This window comes from Barbus barbus (assembly GCF_936440315.1).
Source record: "Barbus barbus genome assembly, chromosome: 29".
Lineage (NCBI taxonomy): Eukaryota > Metazoa > Chordata > Actinopteri > Cypriniformes > Cyprinidae > Barbus > Barbus barbus.
The window spans coordinates 14702527-14721362 of NC_136757.1; the positions used below are offsets into that span (position 1 = coordinate 14702527).

At 35.9% G+C, this 18836-nt stretch overlaps 1 protein-coding gene across 1 annotated transcript in view; it reads left to right on the plus strand.

The window, feature by feature from the left end:
* Positions 1–18684, plus strand: part of LOC306849195 (sodium-dependent phosphate transporter 2-like) — a 47788-nt gene extending 29104 nt beyond the window's left edge. The window contains exons 7-11 of the mRNA XM_079384060.1: positions 1923–2132; positions 2230–2839; positions 4684–4869; positions 9900–9984; positions 14803–18684. Coding sequence (XP_079240186.1) covers positions 1923–2132; positions 2230–2839; positions 4684–4869; positions 9900–9984; positions 14803–14967 — 1256 coding nt within the window. The 3' untranslated portion in view covers positions 14968–18684. The remainder of the gene's footprint in view (positions 1–1922; positions 2133–2229; positions 2840–4683; positions 4870–9899; positions 9985–14802) is intronic.
* The last annotated feature ends 152 nt before the right edge of the window (positions 18685–18836 follow it).

The following is an 18836-nucleotide window of genomic DNA, read 5'->3' on the forward strand; positions in this document are numbered from 1 at the left end:
TTTGCAGAAATTGTGTGATCCATGTGTTTTTGCACTTGACATCTGGCCATTAAGTTAAATGTTATTTCTAATCTAGCTTTGGAAAAAAATCAAAGATGTGACTCAGCATGAGGCATCTTCACCAGCTCAGGAGGGGATGGATTTGCCTAACATCTGCTGCTCTGCTCTGCTGGGGCGCTCTGTAACGTAAAGGCTATCTTTTGCTGGCTCTGGCTTGTGGGCCCATGTTGCGTTCAACTGATGCTGAGAGAAATGAAAAGCAAATAAACTGAAGCTTGTTTATTTGAGAGCATCACGTTTTTTACAGATGAGTCACACGGACCTTGTGCAGTCGATGCTCCTTTCTCAGTGCAAGATTGGCTGCCCACGTGTTTTGATTGAGAGAAGTGTCTTAATGAAATGAATCCCTAATGAAATGAAATGTTAAAGCACTGCTTTCACTCACGGATCGGCGCTTTAAGTTGTTGCATGCTTTATTAAATTAGTTTTTAGATCAAGGGTCTATTTCATAGTGCGGTTTCCCATGGGAGATGTTACAGTTGTAGGAATCTGATTTCTTTCTTTCTTTCTTTCTTTATTTGGCTTTTAGGCGATTGAGAAGGGTCAATTCTATGAGAAAAGCTGAAATTAGCATTAAATATGTGGGGCACTAATTTAAAGTGCTTGTTGTTGTTGATTATCAGTGCTCGATTTTAAAAGTGCCAGTGGTAATCATACTGATATCAGTTTTTCACGCATGGATTATCCATGTTTATTAGTGATTATGTTTGCTTGATTATGTTATTCTCACTGTAATCTTGTTAATGCTGCTTTTAATTTTCAGCTTTTCACCAGTTTCACAAAGCTTGCCTACTTCCCCTCATCTGCTCGGCAAATAGCATTTATGTTGATTAGGGATGCACGGATATGAAAATTTTGACCGATTCCAATAAGTGAAAATTCTGTATTATTTTGTTCAAAATTGCACTACCATTGCATGTTTGGGTAGTGTTTTTTTTCTGGTAGAAAGAAATTAATACTTTTATTCACAGAGGGATTCATTAAATTGATTAAAAATGACAGTAAAAACATTTAGAATGTTACAAAATATTTTGGTATCACATGAATATTGGCTTTACAACTTTCTACTCAAAGAACCCTAAAAATACCAAAATATCAAGCAGCACCGCTGTTAACAAAATGACGAAATATTAGAAATCTTTCTTGAGCACCAAATCAGCATACTAGAATGATTTCTGAAGGATCATGTGACATTGAAGAATGGAGTAATGATGCTGAAAATGCATCTTTTCATAACAGGAATAAATTACATTTTAGAATATATTCAAATAGAAAAGAGTTATTTTCAATTGTAATATTTTACAATATTACAATTTTACTGTACTTTTAATCAAGTAAATGCAGCCTTGATGAGCATTAAAAACGTTTCTTAAAAGCATTAAAATCTCCCAAAAGACTCCAAAATATTGAACTGTAGTGTAAATTTAAAATTAAACACTAAAAACTAAAACCAGTCATTGCTGATTGAAATGCATTAGTTTATTGTATCAAAATGAATTTAATATAATTTAATACATAATGATAACATTATAATGTCCAGTATGAGAAATTTATATTTAATTTGCTAAAGATTTGATTTAAAAGTGTTATTACAATTTATTGCTTTAAAGATGAACTTTGAGACCATTAAATTACTGCAATGGTAAAATAATGTCAAAGTACTGGAAATAAGATGATGCACAATTAAATATCCAATATGGACTGATATGATAAATAAAAAAAATCAAATCAAATATAAGTGAAATCAAATATTGGCCAATAACCAATATGATACTGATATGTCATGCATCCTTGTTATTGTTATCTAATATATGACTTTCAATTCAATGGTTTCCAACTTTTTTTTTTTTTCCTCAAAACAGGTCGGCTGAAGAAAGAGCATGCTCTTTCCCGCATCTCTGATGAGAGTTTGGATAAAATCCCTGAGGAGGAAGAGGAAGCCCCTGTGTTTAAAGAGCTTCCAGGTGCAAAAAGCAACAACGATGCTGTGCTGCCCCTGACAGAGGAGTCCACTGGAGAGCTGAACAGCCTGGCTAATGGAGGCACCGTCCTGCCCAACGGCAGAGTGTATGGTACGGTAAAGGACTTGTTTTGTTTTTAATGGGTACCATCTGAGCTGAATGTCCTACGCTGACCTCGTGTTTGTTTAATTCATATTTTTTCTATCAGGTCGCACTAATTCCATGACCAACGGCTGTCTCAAGTCACCCGTGTCTAATGGGGGCTTCAGCTTTGACGGACACATGCGAAGCGACGGCCAGGTCTATCACACGGTTCACAAGGATTCTGGTCTGTACAAGGACCTCCTACACAAGATCCACCTGGGCCGCCTGGAAGACGATCGCTGCAGCTCGCGTCCCGACAACAGTTACCGCCACCTCCGCCGCAACAACAGCTATACATGCTACACAGCAGCCATCTGCGGCATGCCGGTGCAGCCTCTGATACGGTCGGAGTCCAGTGCCCCTCCTCCAGAGGACAGTGAGAAGCTAGTGGGCGACACTGTCTTCTATTCGAAGAAGCGATTGCGTTATGACAGCTATTCCAGCTACTGTAACGCGGTTGCGGAGGCTGAGATTGAAGCGGAGGAAGGTGACGTGGATGTGAAGTTGGCAGCAGATAAAAGGGAGCCCCGGGTCCCTGCTGAAGCGGTGCTGGAGGACTGCGTTGATGAAGACAAGGAGGAGGAGGAGAAGCCACAAGTCTTCCTGCTCTTCCACTTCCTGCAAATCCTCACCGCCTGTTTCGGATCGTTTGCGCATGGTGGGAATGATGTCAGGTATGACACTTTATTTGTTTCTAAACCAATAATTTTTTTCCTATGACAGGTGTTTTTTTATGTGCAAGTGTTGAAGTATGCTTTTGAGAACCTTTAGTATTTTCTTTAGAATTTTTACATTTTAGTATGCTTTGTGATTATCGAGTTCAGAATTATCCCGACTTTACTATTTGCACCATTTTTTCACATTCCACAGCATTAGTGTGTCCTGAGAACAAGCCCTCAGTTCAGTGCCATGGATCTGGTTCACGGCTCTACAGATGATTTGGCACATAACCAGACTTCTAAGACTATTAAGGCCAAAGTGAGACATGGCCATTAGTTTAGGCTAACTTCAGCTGCTTAATGCTTTAACAGTTAAAATCTTTAAATTGGTTTTGTTGATGACATAATTTGATCATTGTGTTTGTATTAGTGTGAAGTGTAAACAAAATTCAAAGATCTCCCTCAGAAAAAAAAAGTATTAAAGCTGTCTCTGGGACAGTACCTTTTCGAAACGTACAAATATATACCATGTGTACCAGTATATGTGCTAATATATACTTTTGAGTAACAGTTTTATTGATTCTCAGGCAAATTTCAGAATAGAATACAGTAACTTTGTTTTGAATTTTACCCCGTTAACAAACCCATTCCTAACTAATCCCCAACTACAGCTTTAAGGTCACAACTTGGCTATTATAAAATAAATACAATTAAAACATTCATCAGTATATAAAGATGAGAAAATTAATTAAATAAAATACAATAAATAAATAAAATTAAAAAATGAAATCCAATCTATAACACCTCACATTTACACTGTCACAATCAGTATATTTCTCACACACAGCTATTACTGTCCCATTTCCAAATAGGTTAAGTACTTGGACCATTTTTTAGATTATAGGTGTAGCTTGTCCGTCTGCTTATAAGACATTGTTTTGAATGCAGCCACTCTAGCTAGTTCTACTACCCATTCCTGAAAGGAAGGGGCATCCTCTGATTTCCAGCTCCTGAGAATTATCGGTCTGCCAATCAGTAAACTGGTTTGAACCCAGGATTTTGTGTGTTTGTCTTTTATTTGGTTGTCTGTCCACAAGATAACATTGACTTTTAATGCACTTATATGCACCCTTTAGGGGTAAATATGGTACAAATATGTGCCCTGTAAAAGGGTACTGCCCCAGTGACAGCTTTTGTACCTCTTTTTCCGAGAGCATGTGACCTCAAGATCAGATCAATAGCACGAAATTAAATAATTATTTAATAAATGTAAGTAATTGTATTATTAATACATATAATATTAATATTTTATAATAATATTTCTTTGTGCATTAAAATTATTTTTAAAACATTTTTAGTTTTTAAATTTAATTTAGGGCAAATCATTCTCTGATTTATACACTCAAAAGTTTGAGGTCAGTAAGATGTATTTTTTAAAGAAAGAAATTAATGTTTTTTCTCAAAGTTGCATTAAATTGATCAAAAGTGACAGTAAAGACAAAATAAAAAATAAAAATTATCCTGAAAAAAATTAAAATGATCATGATTTTCACAAAAATATTAAAGAGCACAACTGTTTTCAACATTGATAAAAATAAGAAAGGTTTCTTGAGCATCAAATCAGAATAATAGAATGATTTCTGAAGGATCATGTGACACTGAAGACTGGAGTAATAACTGCTGAAACTTCAGCTTTGTCATCAGAGGAAGTTGTCTTTTCATAATCATGATACATTTTGGGGTGGAGTTAGTGATATATTGATTTAAAGACCACATGGCTTCATCCCCATACACTTTATATCATAACCTTGCTGTTGTCACTTCCTCTGTGAACATGCTTGTTTTTATCTTTTCTGCAGTAATGCAATTGGTCCGTTGGTGGCCCTGTGGATGATTTACGACCAGGGTGGGGTGATGCAGGATGCGGCCACACCAGTCTGGCTGCTACTCTATGGCGGCATTGGAATCTGTGCTGGACTGTGGGTTTGGGGTCGACGTGTCATTCAAACAATGGGCAAAGACCTCACACCCATCACCCCCTCCAGGTGAGATCAGCCTGTTGGCAGAGAGCATGATGTTTGTGCATGATTATTGATGCATGTGCTCCTGTTGCGTGCAGATGTGATGATTAAGAAGACAGTAAGAAGTCTTCTTAAGCCCAATGCACTTGTACACTGTACAATTTTGGAAATAAGTTTGAATCTCACTGGCATTATATCGTTCAATCTAACAAGCAGCAATTGAAAAAGCCAAAAAAACTGCACAGTGTACAGTGGGCTTAGGATAAGTGGCCTCTTACAGTAAACCCATGAGAAAAACACACAATTTGTCTCTGTCTTGTTTATTTCTGACAATACAAAAGATGTCTGTCTTTTCCTGTAGCAAGTGGAAAATTGTAGAAGTGGAGGACCGGTTTTTGGTGTAAAAAGCTGACAGAATTGAAACCTTCAACTTGGTCCTAAACCAATGCTGAGGTGTAATTGTAGACTACAGAAACGGAGCATGTGCTTTGGCAGCAGGGTTATAACAGTTTATCTGATATTGAAATCTTGCTAGATTAGTTCAGTTTATGGGCTTTTCTCCTCTCTCGTTTGGGTACTTGCCCTCAATCCCTCTTTGTGTTACCACCACAAATCGGGTTAAATATCACCGTAGAATGACCTTAATTTAAAATTTTAGCACACTTTAGAATAAAGGCAGTTTATAGAGACACCGGTCACTGTTTTGCACTCTCAGTTCAGAACTGCCTGGGTTTGCTAAATTTAGCAAGACATTTGTGCACACGGCCTCAGCGACCTTGTGTTCTCTTGGTAACAAGACAAACTGTCAAAAACAAATGAGCTTGAGTTGATAATCAGAACAAAGGCTTTCCACCCTATAAAAAGAAGTCTCGTCATTTGTTCAAAGAAAGCGAACTGCAGATAATTTTTTATAGGGATGCTTGTTAGGAAATCATGATTACTAAACACTGATACACTGAAACGTAACTGGACACAACTCAAAAATTCTAAATTATTAAATGAGCCTTTGAAATAACCAAGCTAATTATTTTAGTGTGGCAATGTTTCTGTTGATGTCTAAGCTCCAAAATTGTATACACTTTTTAAATATTGAATTTAGAATTTAGTCTTTAAGAGAAGCAGTCTATCAGCGGAAGTTTAAAATCAGTTCGTAAGTGTATTTACTTGTCTCAGTGTTTAGCGCATTTGCCGTTGCTAGGAAACGCTTATTTTTGTTTACTGTGTTGAGAGTTGCTGAAATCCCGTTTGGTCTCGTACTGTACCGCGTATCTTGTCAGTGTGTGCACTTGCTTGGCCATTTTTAGTTGATAAACAGGAAAGTGGGTTCAAGCGCCAGCAGAAGGCAGTGTAATGAAATAGTCTTTAAGAGAAGCAGTCTATCAGCGGAAGTTTAAAATCAGCTCGTAAGTGTATTTACTTGTCTCAGTGTTTAGCGCATTTGCCGTTGCTAGGAAACGCTTATTTTTGTTTACTGTGTTGAGAGGTGCTGAAATCCCGTTTGGTCTCGTACTGTATCGTGTATCTTGTCAGTGTGTGCACTTGCTTGGCCATTTTTAGTTGATAAACAGGAAAGTGGGTCCAGCTGAATTGAAATGGTGATTTGTTGGATTGGTATAAAAAAGGTCATTATACCGCGGCAGCGGTCGCGGCAGTCGTCGTGTGAAGCCCTCTTAGTGTGAAGACCGAAGAGTGTAAAGACCATCAACTCTACCGTGCGACTCCACCGGGCAGGGACACCGGCAAGGGATAGAAGTATCGCTTTTTATTGTAGTTTTTTTCATTTATATGTTTATTATTGAAATGTCGTTATATGCATGTGTCAATTTTATTTAATTTCTTTATTTTCTTAAATATGTGGGTATATAGTATTTATAGAGTTGCAACTTTTAGTTTTAGTTACTTTTTCTTATTTGTAAGTCGCTTTGGACAAAAGCGTCTGCTAAATAACAAAAGTAAAGTAAGAAATGATTATAATAGTGAATTATTGTTTATCCATGTGAATCTTACAGACTTTTAAGTGTAAACATGACTTATTTTTACCGTCAATTATTCATTCATTATTACTTAAACTTTCCCTGGATTCAATTAAACCTGGATCATTTCATGACACAGTTTTATATTTTTCCAAATAAAGTGTCAGTAATTAGATGGTAAAGTAACAGATGTAACTGGAAAAATTAACAAAGTTTTAGTGCATAAAATCTTACTGGCTTTCATTGAACTCTAACTACTAGGGGTGGCCAATATACGGGTAGACACAATAAACTGGGAGAAATTTGTCAACCGGAGAGGTGCAAAAGAAATCACAATTCTGAAAACAAAATAACAAATTACAAATGCAAATGCAAATCTAAAAAGCAAAATAACAATTCAGAAAATATTAGAACAAATCCGAATATAAAATAACAAGTCAGAAAACACAACGACAATGAAATGAGATACAGCTCTCTGCTTGCAGCTCGTCAGGAAATTGAGTGAAATACAAACACAATTTTTTTTTATCAAATAATATGTCATTAATAGTGGTTCACTTCTGTGGTTTGTTACGATTGTGTTCATATCAGCAGCAAACTGTACCGGAGTTCACATGAACCGTACCCCAGTGACCACCTTTTTTAAGCGGACTCGGGTATGGTTCACGGGTGCGCACCCAAGTCCGGAAGACAGCGTTCATCATCCAAACTGACATCAATCAAACCCAGGTGCGCACCAAAAGTGCTAGGCTAGTGTGAAAGCACCCTTAATGCTGTTTGATATAACTCAATTCCAGCTTAATTCTCCTAATAAAACGACTGTTCAACTCATAATGTATTGTATTTATATTCTCCCCTTTAAATTCTCTCTGCCCCACAAAAATCCCAATTTAACACACCTCTGTCTGTTTTTGTTTTTTTTTGCATTCACATTTGCTCAAACAAGAAAATTGCCATGATAGTGTTTTCACGACTAAAAAGGAGAGAGAGAGAGACTGAACGGCAGTCAGAAGAGACAACTGTCAAATTTACCATCACTCCCAAAGACACTGTATTAGAAAAACCCTCCCATTAGCGTTAACTAGTTTTTTGTAATCTGATTCAAAGGTAATACAAGTACAGTGTTGTAAATGTACATGCATTTTTTTTATTTCATAGTAAGGGCAATTCATACAATACATTTAAACTGTGGTACTTTAAAACCACTCTGCTGTTCTTCCTGTATACCTTGATTGACAGATGTCTAGTCCAGTCAGCGGTGAGTAATCTGTTCTCACACCAATGGCGCTGTCTCAATCTATAACTACCTCTTCTGGTTTATCTGTTTTGTCATTGTGTTTTCTGACTTGATATTTTGTATTCAGATTTGTCATCGTGTTTTCTGACTTATAATGTTTTCGGAATTGTTGTTGTGTTTTCTGATTTGTTATTTTTAGTGCTGTCAAACGATTAATTGCGATTAATCGCATCCAAAATAAAAGTTTAAAAAATTTTACATTATATATGTATGTGTACTGTTTATATTTATTATGTATATATAAATACACACACATACAGTATATATTTTGAAAATATTTGTTTATACATTTATATATTCATATTATATTATATAAAAATGTATTTAATATATAAACATAAAATATTTTTCTTAAGTATGTACATGCATGTTTGTATTTATATATACATAATAAATATACACAGTATATACACACGTTATGTAAATAAAAACTTTTATTTTGGATGTGATTAATCACGATTAATCGTTTGACAGCACTAGTTATTTTATTTTGTTAGATTTGCGTTTGTAATTTGTTATTTTGTTTTCAGAATTGTGATTTGTTTTGCACTTCTTGGCCACCGTAGATCTTGGACTATCGTCTATATCACTGTATGTACTCACGTCATGTTGCTGTGCGCCGTGGTCATTAAAACTGACATAAAAGAGGCAGTTGTGCTTAATGTCACGCTTTATTGTCGATCGCTACTTTCCGGCATACGCCTATCAAGTAAAGGGTACCGTTGGCAGTGGAAACGCAAGCCTGATCAGGGTTACACGTACCGAATCGTACTGTACTGAACTGTACCATACTGCTCAGTGGAAACGAGGCATATGGTATCCAAAATGTTGATGTTTTGGTCATATCACTCACCCCTAATAACTACCCAGAGCAATTTAGTATAGTGGTAAATTTTGCCAATTTTAATCAAAAAATTAAAAGTTATAGTAATATTGTAATTTAAATAAAACACTCAAACTTTATCAAAAATAGGAAATTCATAAAATGTATTGTGATTATTTTTTATTATTAATAATATTTTCTAAAAGCAGAAACTTTCAACAAGATTTAACAAAAAATTAAATTATTATTTGAACATTATTTTGATTTTCTGAAACAACTTGCAGTTTCTCAATGTGTGTGACTGAACCGATTTCCCACTGAAGGGTCACTCGACAATCCAGTCTATATTAAGTGAGTGTGCATCAGGTGGCCATGTTCTCAGTCCCATGACCTCACATAGCGCACAGAAATAACAATCGATTTGACCTCAGCATCTGTCAGCTTGCTCATTGTCGTTTGATGTTTGTTGACAGGAAGGAGTTGTTTTTTAACCTAGGGATGATGTAAGGGAATAGTGAAATATTTAAAACTGTCTGTTTAGATGGGTTTGCATGATTTAATGGAAACTTTGCTTGTTTATGCACAGTGCATATCTTACTGATATGTTCATGCTGTCTGTGTGTATGTTTTAAGAGGCCACAGGAGAGTTTTATCAGCACAACTGCCATGTTTCCACCTGCATGCATGTACACGTGTCTACCCTGTGATACGCGCTCACACGCACATACTGTGACACACTTAATAGGCACAGAACTCACAGAAAACCTGTCAACCTTGTTTTCTTGTTACTGTACCACCTTCATCTCCTTGTGGACTTTTTGCATGCCTGTTAAAATGTTTTCGCTCCTCCAGACCTGCATGCTGTACGTGCACTAGTCTTTCTCAACGGCATGCATTGTCATTATTGGTTGAACTACAGGTGTAACTGTATAAAGTTGTGTTTTGTTGCCCTCCCCCGCAGTGGATTCACTATTGAGCTGGCCTCAGCGCTCACTGTTGTTTTGGCGTCCAATATCGGACTCCCAATCAGTACGACACACTGCAAGGTAAAGATCGGGTCAGAGCCCAGCTGGCCCCCTTAGGTTATTTTGTGCAAGCCACCAGAGAGAGGAGGGAGCCGTCTGTTTTTACAGGGAAAGAGGTGCCCATGTCAGCTTTCAGCAAATGATGCTGTTTGTTATTGATAAATAATGACATTGATGCACAAAAACTTGACACTTTCCACAAATAGGGTGCTGTCCTATTACAATAAACAGACACATCTCATGTTCTACTCTATTGTTTCAAATGTCTGACAGGTATTCTGATGTGTCCTGTCTTGCTGGCCTTTACCTTCCTAGACCTTGACTGTAATCAACAGTTAAATTCATAAAATCAAATGATATCATTTTATGATTATAAAATGTTTAGACAAGTAAACAGCCTCAAATTAATGTTCTACATTTTTATTGTTGTCCAGCTCAACCATTCTATCCAGTTAACAATGTTAAGGTATAAGAATTTAAGTTAATCTAAGTAATTAAGTAGAATTTTTCAACGTTTATGTGAAAAAAACGTTTAAAAAAAAAGTATTAATAACCAATGTTATTATTTTAAACTTTTCAAAAACTATTTTTTTGTCAATTGAAATGAAGCTGAAATAAAAATAAATATTAGATGAAAAACTGAGAAATGTTGCCTTGGCAAATAACTGAAAATTTTATTTGAAATGGTAAACTTACTAAAACTGAAGTAAAAATGAAAGATAAATAATAAAAGTAATAAAAAATTCTAGATGTGCATAAAAAATTTACTTATACTAAAAATAAAATGAAAACTCAAAATAAAAGCCAATTCAAAATACCAGTAAATAATGCTATTAATAAATAATAATAAACATTCATAATTCAGAATGAATGAATAAATAAATAATACTAAAATAACACTACTGACAAAAATATAGTCCCAAATTAACTAGACTAATATGACTTTAATATTATTTTGAAATGTTACATTTCTATTTAATGCAGTTAAATACAGAATTATTACATATTACTTGTATTAAACAAATTGTTAATTTTTATTGTTAGAAAATAAGGAAAACCCATAAATCAGGTTATTGTCAAATATAATTTAGGCAAAATTAACATTTTAAAAATCCAAACCTCGCATAACAAATAGAAAACAAAGCATATTTGCTTAAAAGTTGCTTAAAGTGCATGAGCAACATTTCCCTTTTTTCCTGAAATTGATAATGACATTTGATGCATTTTTTTGTTTTTTAATCAAGATTACTCTGGCAGGCATCCTAGATTCTCTGATCTCATCCATCCAGTTACTGATGTCATTGGCTTGGTCACTGTTTCTGATGGTTATAAAGCAACTTTACTGCACACTGATATCAGTCCTGGGGCAATGAATGCTCTCTCAAACCCTTTAGAAATGAAGACGAGCGCTCCCTCTTCTCTCAGACGTGGCCTTGGTGCTTACAGGATGAAATAACTCTCTTCTGTTCACAGATCTGTTTAAGTGATGCTTCACTACATCTCTTTGTCCCTCTTCTCTCTCATGGCATGTTGCTGTGTATTTGTCCGCGTTTGCTTGGGCCACTGGTGTCTTGCTCCATGCTATGTGTGTCTCTTACGTTTTATCTGTTGTGTTTGTCTTGTCATCTGTCGTCTTTTCACAGTGGATTTTGCATTGAAGTAATGAGTGCTCTAACAGTGCTCGTTGCCTCAAATGTGGGCGTTCCTATAAGCTCCACCCACTGCAAGGTATTGGTATAGTACTGAAGCTTTGGTAGTGCTAAACTCCACCCCCATAGCTTCACTAGCGTAATCACCGAACAGCCCATCAGTGCTCACTTCTGCAAACATGTAACTCCATGATTGCAGCTTTGATTCACTTATATGATTCATTCTTTTTTCATCTGCTTAGTTGTTTTAAAGAAAAAGCATTAATTGAAGTCAGTATGCTTTTAAAAGGTACAGTGTAGTGCATACATTTTAGTTCAGATGCTAAACATGTTAACCAAACCATGCCACTTGCAGTGATTTCATTTAAAAGCAGGTATTTTCTCCTCATTAGCATAGGTCAACAGCCTGAACTGTTCACATTAACCTAATACTTGACAGAAATGAGTCCAGCAACCTCATCCAGTCAGAAATCAATACAAAAGCCTGTTTACTTTTTGTCGCTACACATTCCTGGAGCACGAATGAGCTGACCTCTATTTATTCTCTACTCTCTTGCGTGTGCTTTGTGATGCTTTTGTAGGGGTTTTGCGATACAAGTGCAGTCAAGGGCTTAAAGCATGTTTGGCTTCAGACTGATACCACATTCAACTTCATAACCTATATTCAGATTTTTCAACTTCTTGTAAAATCTAGAGTTTTAAAACCTTTTTGAGGTGAACGGTAGAGGGCATGAAGTTCAGTTTGGATTGGGGCTGTAAATCTAACTAATTATGCTAATTTGGTGTGGTTTAAAAAGAATAACACAATAAATTGTGTGTGTGTGTATATATATAAACATTGGTCCCAAACTGGCTTTAAATACTTTTTATTCATGTAGAATTACTGTAGAACTTCAGTAATTCTGTTTTAAAAAATAGTGTTTTCTGTTGGCTTTGTAAAGTTTAAGTTTAGATTTTCATTTAAGTTTTATTATTAATGTTTAATTAATCAAAATACGGAAAGCACACAAATCAGCAAATGTTGGTAAACAGGGTTGCATTCAAGGCTTTCATCTGCTATAATAATATAATTTGCTTGAATTGTCTTAAATTGTGGGCTTTTCTGGATAAATATTGATTCTATTAATTCACCTGCATATCTGCAAATAATTCATTCATAATCTTTAATCAATTGACAGCCTTAGTTTGTGTATTAGAGTTATCGATTACTATTGCGAGCATGTCATGTCTTTGTGTCCCAGCATCCAAAATATGAATTGGCAGGCCGTTTATGTTCAGATGAGCTTTGTCCAGTGAAGCTCATCTGAACATTAACAGCCTGAACATCGCAGCAATGGAGGAGTCACATCTTCATCAGTTTTATATTGATTACAGCCTCAAAAAATAGATTTTGTTTGCTGAACAAACTCACAGAAAGGTCACAATGCTTGTCTTGATTTCATGGATTATGCATGGCTCAAGCATCTTACATGATGTTTGAGTAGATCAAGGGGGTTAAATCATGGGAGAATTAAAGGCCTGAAGTCTTTTATTTTCTGTTGTTGACTTTGGGTTGACTTTTGCTCCAGATTTAGCCCCCCTGTGACGGGGGCTTCAGTTACACTGACCGTATAAGAAGAACCAGATCGCTCTTGTATCTAGAACAACACCTGTCATCAGAACCCCTGAGTCACACAGCATGTATGGAAATGTTACTCCTCCTGCTGCCCTGTGTTAGGCAGGACATGACATGACTTTGCCTCTCAAGCAAAAGGAGAGCATGACTAATGCAGAACAGGGTAATGGCTTTGTTAAAAGCACTGGACACTACACCTTAATTCTAAATCCCTCTTCAGTGTGCAGACAACGATGACCCAGATTTTATGAGGAAAGGACACTTGATTTCAAACCTTGCGGTACTTTGTGTTCTCTAACTAACCCGTACCCAGGTGTTTGCACAATTAATCAAATCCATGTATTTTGTTATTTCAAAAGAGATGTTATGCTCATGACCCTAAGAAATCGAAATTTGGATATGCCTATGTCTGTTAACTTCAAGGCCATGTTAGATATGAGTTCGTTTAGCCCACACTTTTTAGTTAAATACTCTCTTATCATATATAATTGGGAATTTAATTTAAGAAACATGGTGAATATTGCAATGATTTAAGCATTGGAATATATTGTTAAAGCCGTAAAATTTGAGATTTTGTGAACCTTTTTTGACTGGGAATTTGGGAGAATGAGATCGTTAAAGTGATGGTTCACCCAAACATGAAAGTCCTGTCATCAGATTTAATTTAGGCTTTTTATTCAAATAAAAGCTCAACGTTGTTTGTTAGCAAAAAGAAACCTCAATTTATATATGAATGAACGAACAAGTCACTTAATTTATGAATAAAAGCGTCTCGTTTCAGAAAACTTATTTTATCAGGATTAATTTGACATTTAAATTTTTTATATGTGAAAGTTTTGGTTGGACAAAAGTTATGAGGGAATATTAAAAATATATTATTTTTGTTTAGAAGATGATATACTTATGGAGCGACACGAGGGCTCAGTAAATTGACATTTTCATTTTTAGGTGAACTATCTCTAAGGCAGGTATAATAGCATTTTTGTTTAAACATCATTTATAGTAAATAACCAAATATAAAAAAATATACAAATATATCTGTTGACAACATTCAATATAAATCTTAATAATCTACACTCACCGGCCACTTTATTAAATCCCCTTTCGTCCCCATTCTGATGCTCGGTTTGAACTTCAGCAAGTCGTCTTCACCACATCTAGATGCCTAAATGCATTGAATTGCTGCCATGTGATTGGCTGATTAGCAATTTGACAAGCAACTGAACAGGTGTACCTAATAAAGTGGCCGGTGAGTGTATATCATCCAGTGCTACTAGAAACACCATGTCAATCGTCCTCCTACCACCTACTAATATCAAATAGCCATGTCTGTGCCTTCCACTAAAGGCTATTGACCTTAAAAATTAAAAAAAAATTCAATGTAACTTCCTGTTTCAACAGAAGATTGAAGCAGGACAGAAACCTATGCTTGTGATTTCATGGGGTCTTTAAAAACAAAATACATTCCATACAGATTTGATCCCTAGTTCCACCCTGAAAAATGAAATCCACATTTTATTGTTTTCATATTTTTGTATCGTGCTACTGCTGATTTAGCCTTTGCTGTGGGTGCAGGTGGGCTCAGTGGTGGCGGTGGGCTGGATCCGCTCCAAGAAGGCTGTGGACTGGCGTCTCTTCCGGAACATCTTCCTGGCCTGGTTTGTGACCGTCCCTGTAGCAGGCCTCTTCAGCGCTGCTGTCATGGCCCTGTTTGTCTACGGCATACTGCCTTTCGTTTGAGATGGAAAATGGGAAAGAGAGGGAGGTATAGGAAGGTAATGACGAAAAAATAAAACCAAGACACAGACAGGAAAAAAAAAAATCAAGATATAAGGGGACAGCCAGAGGGTGGGGAGAGTCTTCAAATGCTGCCTGGAAAAGCATCCAGAATCCTTTTACTTAAATATCCTTAATCTTGTCAAGAGTATTTATTTCCGTTTCATTTTTCTATTGTTTTGGTGAAATGTTACCATAAACCGTAAAATCGTGATTTCAAATGGTACATTTTCAAAGTTCCAAAAAATAGCTCTCGTACATTTGTGGTCCTACATGTTCAAGGGAGTAAACAGATGGAGGACAATTGCCAATATCGCAAAAAAAATATCAGTACACAAAGAATGGGACTAGAAAACTGGTTTTATGGCACAATTCACAGTATATTGGCACAAAATATAGCTACTAACTACTCTTGGGCCTCTAAATGTAATGTTTTAAAATGTATCGTGTGGTGTGCTGTAATCGCACCTTTATTCCCATTCGAAACTTCTACGTAAGCGACACTGAGAAGCATCCTGCTGTTCAAAACCTACATTAGCTGCATTGCTAAAATCATACCTCAGTCAACCCTCTATGCCACATAAAAGACAAGTGACAAAACTGTGCTATCTCATAATACATGAAATATTATAAGATTAATAATTTTTGTAGTGGTTAATGTGTAAGAAATTCCCTGTTTTTTTCTTGTTGTATTTATTTTTTAGACATGTTACCATTTATACCTTTTTAAAAACACGAAAGGTGTGAAGACTAAATCATATTTTGAACTGTGTATGCTACTATAATTTCTACTGTGTATATATTCAGCTATGGATTTTAGATTTTTAGTTTGTCTTGTTTCGAGGTCTTATATTGTTACATTTAAGGAGACTTCAGACCGGGTTTGGTAGTTGCATGAAACGTATGCTTTCCAAGCATATGAAAAATATCAAATATTTAACAATTATTTTACTATGACAAGACACTACATCCATAATCCTGTCAGAGTATATCAAAAATAATTCTCCCATTGCCTACTCTAAAAGATCCTCATATCAGTGAAAAATAAAACATTCAGCGTCGTTTAAATATATAAATATTTAATGAGGAGCTGGTTTGGAGTCATATCTGAGGTATTACATTTTAAACTTTCTGTAATTCACCTTTTGTATACATATCAATAGGTGATTTTTATCCTTTTTTTTTTCTCTTTTTGGAAGATTAATGGCCAAAGATTGTGGTGATCAAGTTTAATTGCCATATTCTTTGACAGTGTTTGTAATTACAATCTAAACAATATCCAAACAAAAGTAATCAGTTTGACTCTGTATTGTGGATGGTATATAAAGGATGCTAGTAGTTCGGTCTAGCAATAATATATAATGTTCTTAGAGCCCAACGGATGATGCCAATATAAATACCTGTATGTGCCGCAACAGCCAAAATGACTTGCAGTGAACCCATAAAACCAGCACAAACACCCAAACATAGATTTACCCTCGTCACATATATGATGTATTGAGAGGCAGTGTTACATGCCAGTCCTGGCTATCGATCAGTCTCAAATCAGCTCCAGATACTTGATTCAGACTCACTGATAAAGCCTTCAGTACTGATATCACATTGAGCTTTATCAGAAGAGGAGTTTGTTTAACATCAGGTCAGTATGTGATTCAGTGGCACATATGTGTCATATAACGAAAGGTCAATATGTAATGACCTATTTGTGGCCCTGACACCACAAGAAAACAAAAAGTCTCATGATTTCAGTCTAAAATGGCCAGGCTCACATCAAATGACCATGTGTTATCAGGTGAACTGGGCTTAGATGTTTGTCAGACACTGTTGTAATCTGCCTCTGGATAGTCACCAGATTTGGAAACTGTACAAATGTGTGGCTTAGAACCAATGCAAAGTGTTGCTGTTTCTTTCTTTGTTTTTTCGTGTATTACTTTTGTTTTTATTATTCATCAAGAACAAATCTATGCTTATATGACCATTTGCCTTGTAATATTGTGCTTTACTGTTTGTTGGATACAGTAACTTAAGTACTGTGGTGTTTACATTGTAATCATATTGTAGAATAACTCATTGCAGTTGCCTAAAAATGCCAATCAACTAACTATTAATCACAAATTAAATATGAAATAACCAGGCATAGTGCAAAGGTGTTTCATGTCATTTTGTGTTTAGCAGTGTGAATCATGATGCTCTTGTTAGATCACACTGCTATATGTAGTACACAACTTTACATGGTGGATATGACTAAAAAATAATATTAATAAAATTTCATTAAACTATATTTTTCTACATACATATAAGTTCTACTTGGGTGGTGACTTCTCATGTGAAGAGTAAACTGGGCTCCTGAGCAGCGATTATGTTAAATACCAGTAAATAAGAAAATTCAGTGCTGAATACCACTGAACAATTTCTTCAAGATGGTTATATTGCAAAAGAGTCTGAAAAGTTTGGGCAGGGGATCGTAATGTGGATTGGTTCCATATATCCATTGTTTTTTTCTTGCCCAGGGACGTATCTAACTTGTGTGAGACTGAGTGGTTGTGAGTTGTTAAAATTTCAACTTTTTTTCATGATTATTTTTTGAAAAGTAAGGCTGAATAACTTTGTAATTTTGTTTCCCTGAAATGCCATATTGAGCTGCCAGAATGAGGTCAATTGAACCTCCACCAGCAGTTGTGATAACACCATTTAGAGTCAGACAGGGGCACAGCAAGATTCAGTAAAACTTTTTACTAACCTGCATCTGATATTTTGCATCAACCTGGCGATATAATCTGCCTTTCTGCTATGACTTGGTTTGTTTTTTTAACGGCACGCCAGCGAAATCTTCCACATGCGCAGTAAAAACATTCTTTACGCAAGGACACGAATGCAGACGCTTGGCGCTCTTGTTTTGGTATCGTGCTAACAAACCTCAGTACTCCGAGAGCAGTTAAATTAAAATTTTAAATGTATCTTATGTTAAACTAAATGTTAATAAAACTTACAAATTTTTTACTGCATCATGACAATAGTTGATCCATAATAAATGTATGCTATTTTGTCGTTGCAGCGCCCCTTGTGGCAATGATGAGCGTTGCGTTGAATTTCGTAATCGCGTCTGCGTTCAGGTATTTGCGTAACCGAACATAAGGCTGCAGTAGTTTGGCCACAGAATTAGTTTTGTGTTACATATTCAAGGAATAGCGTGTGAACCACTGCTATGCTAAATCACTATCAGAAACGTCAAAGCCATTCTGTGTTTTTAGATGGACGTGTTATGATTGGACAAATCCAAAGAGATCACTATGTAAGACTTAGCCTACAGAAACAAAATCATCCGTACCCACAATCAGTGTGATGATAAAAGGTTTCATAACTGTGCTTGGCAGCCTAGTGACATTCTCCCGTAGTGTTCTAATATCATTTATTAAGTTTCCACGTTCTTATCTGCACTTGAAAATAGAATGTAGCACAATCCTCTGCTGGCCTGCTGATTGCCTGCTGTGTGTCGTCTCTATTGCCATGGCGTGAATGCTATGCTATTAACTGTCTGGTACCATCTTAAGACAGGGCTTTAGTTTTAACGAAACCCCCCATATCTGCATATGTACTCTATTGCTGTTTCCTTTCTTTTTGGAACTTTTTTGTGAAAGTTGTCTGCATTTTAACTAATTAAATTATGGGAATTAAAATTACAAAGAATAACAATCTACTGATCTCCTGTTTTAATTTGGTGGTTGATGTTTTAAAGATGTGGGGTTTTCTTTGGATTTTTTGTTTTCTTTTTCTTACAATACAGCAACCAGTGATGTGAGTTTGGTGTGGGACTATCTGTTTAGCCAACAAAT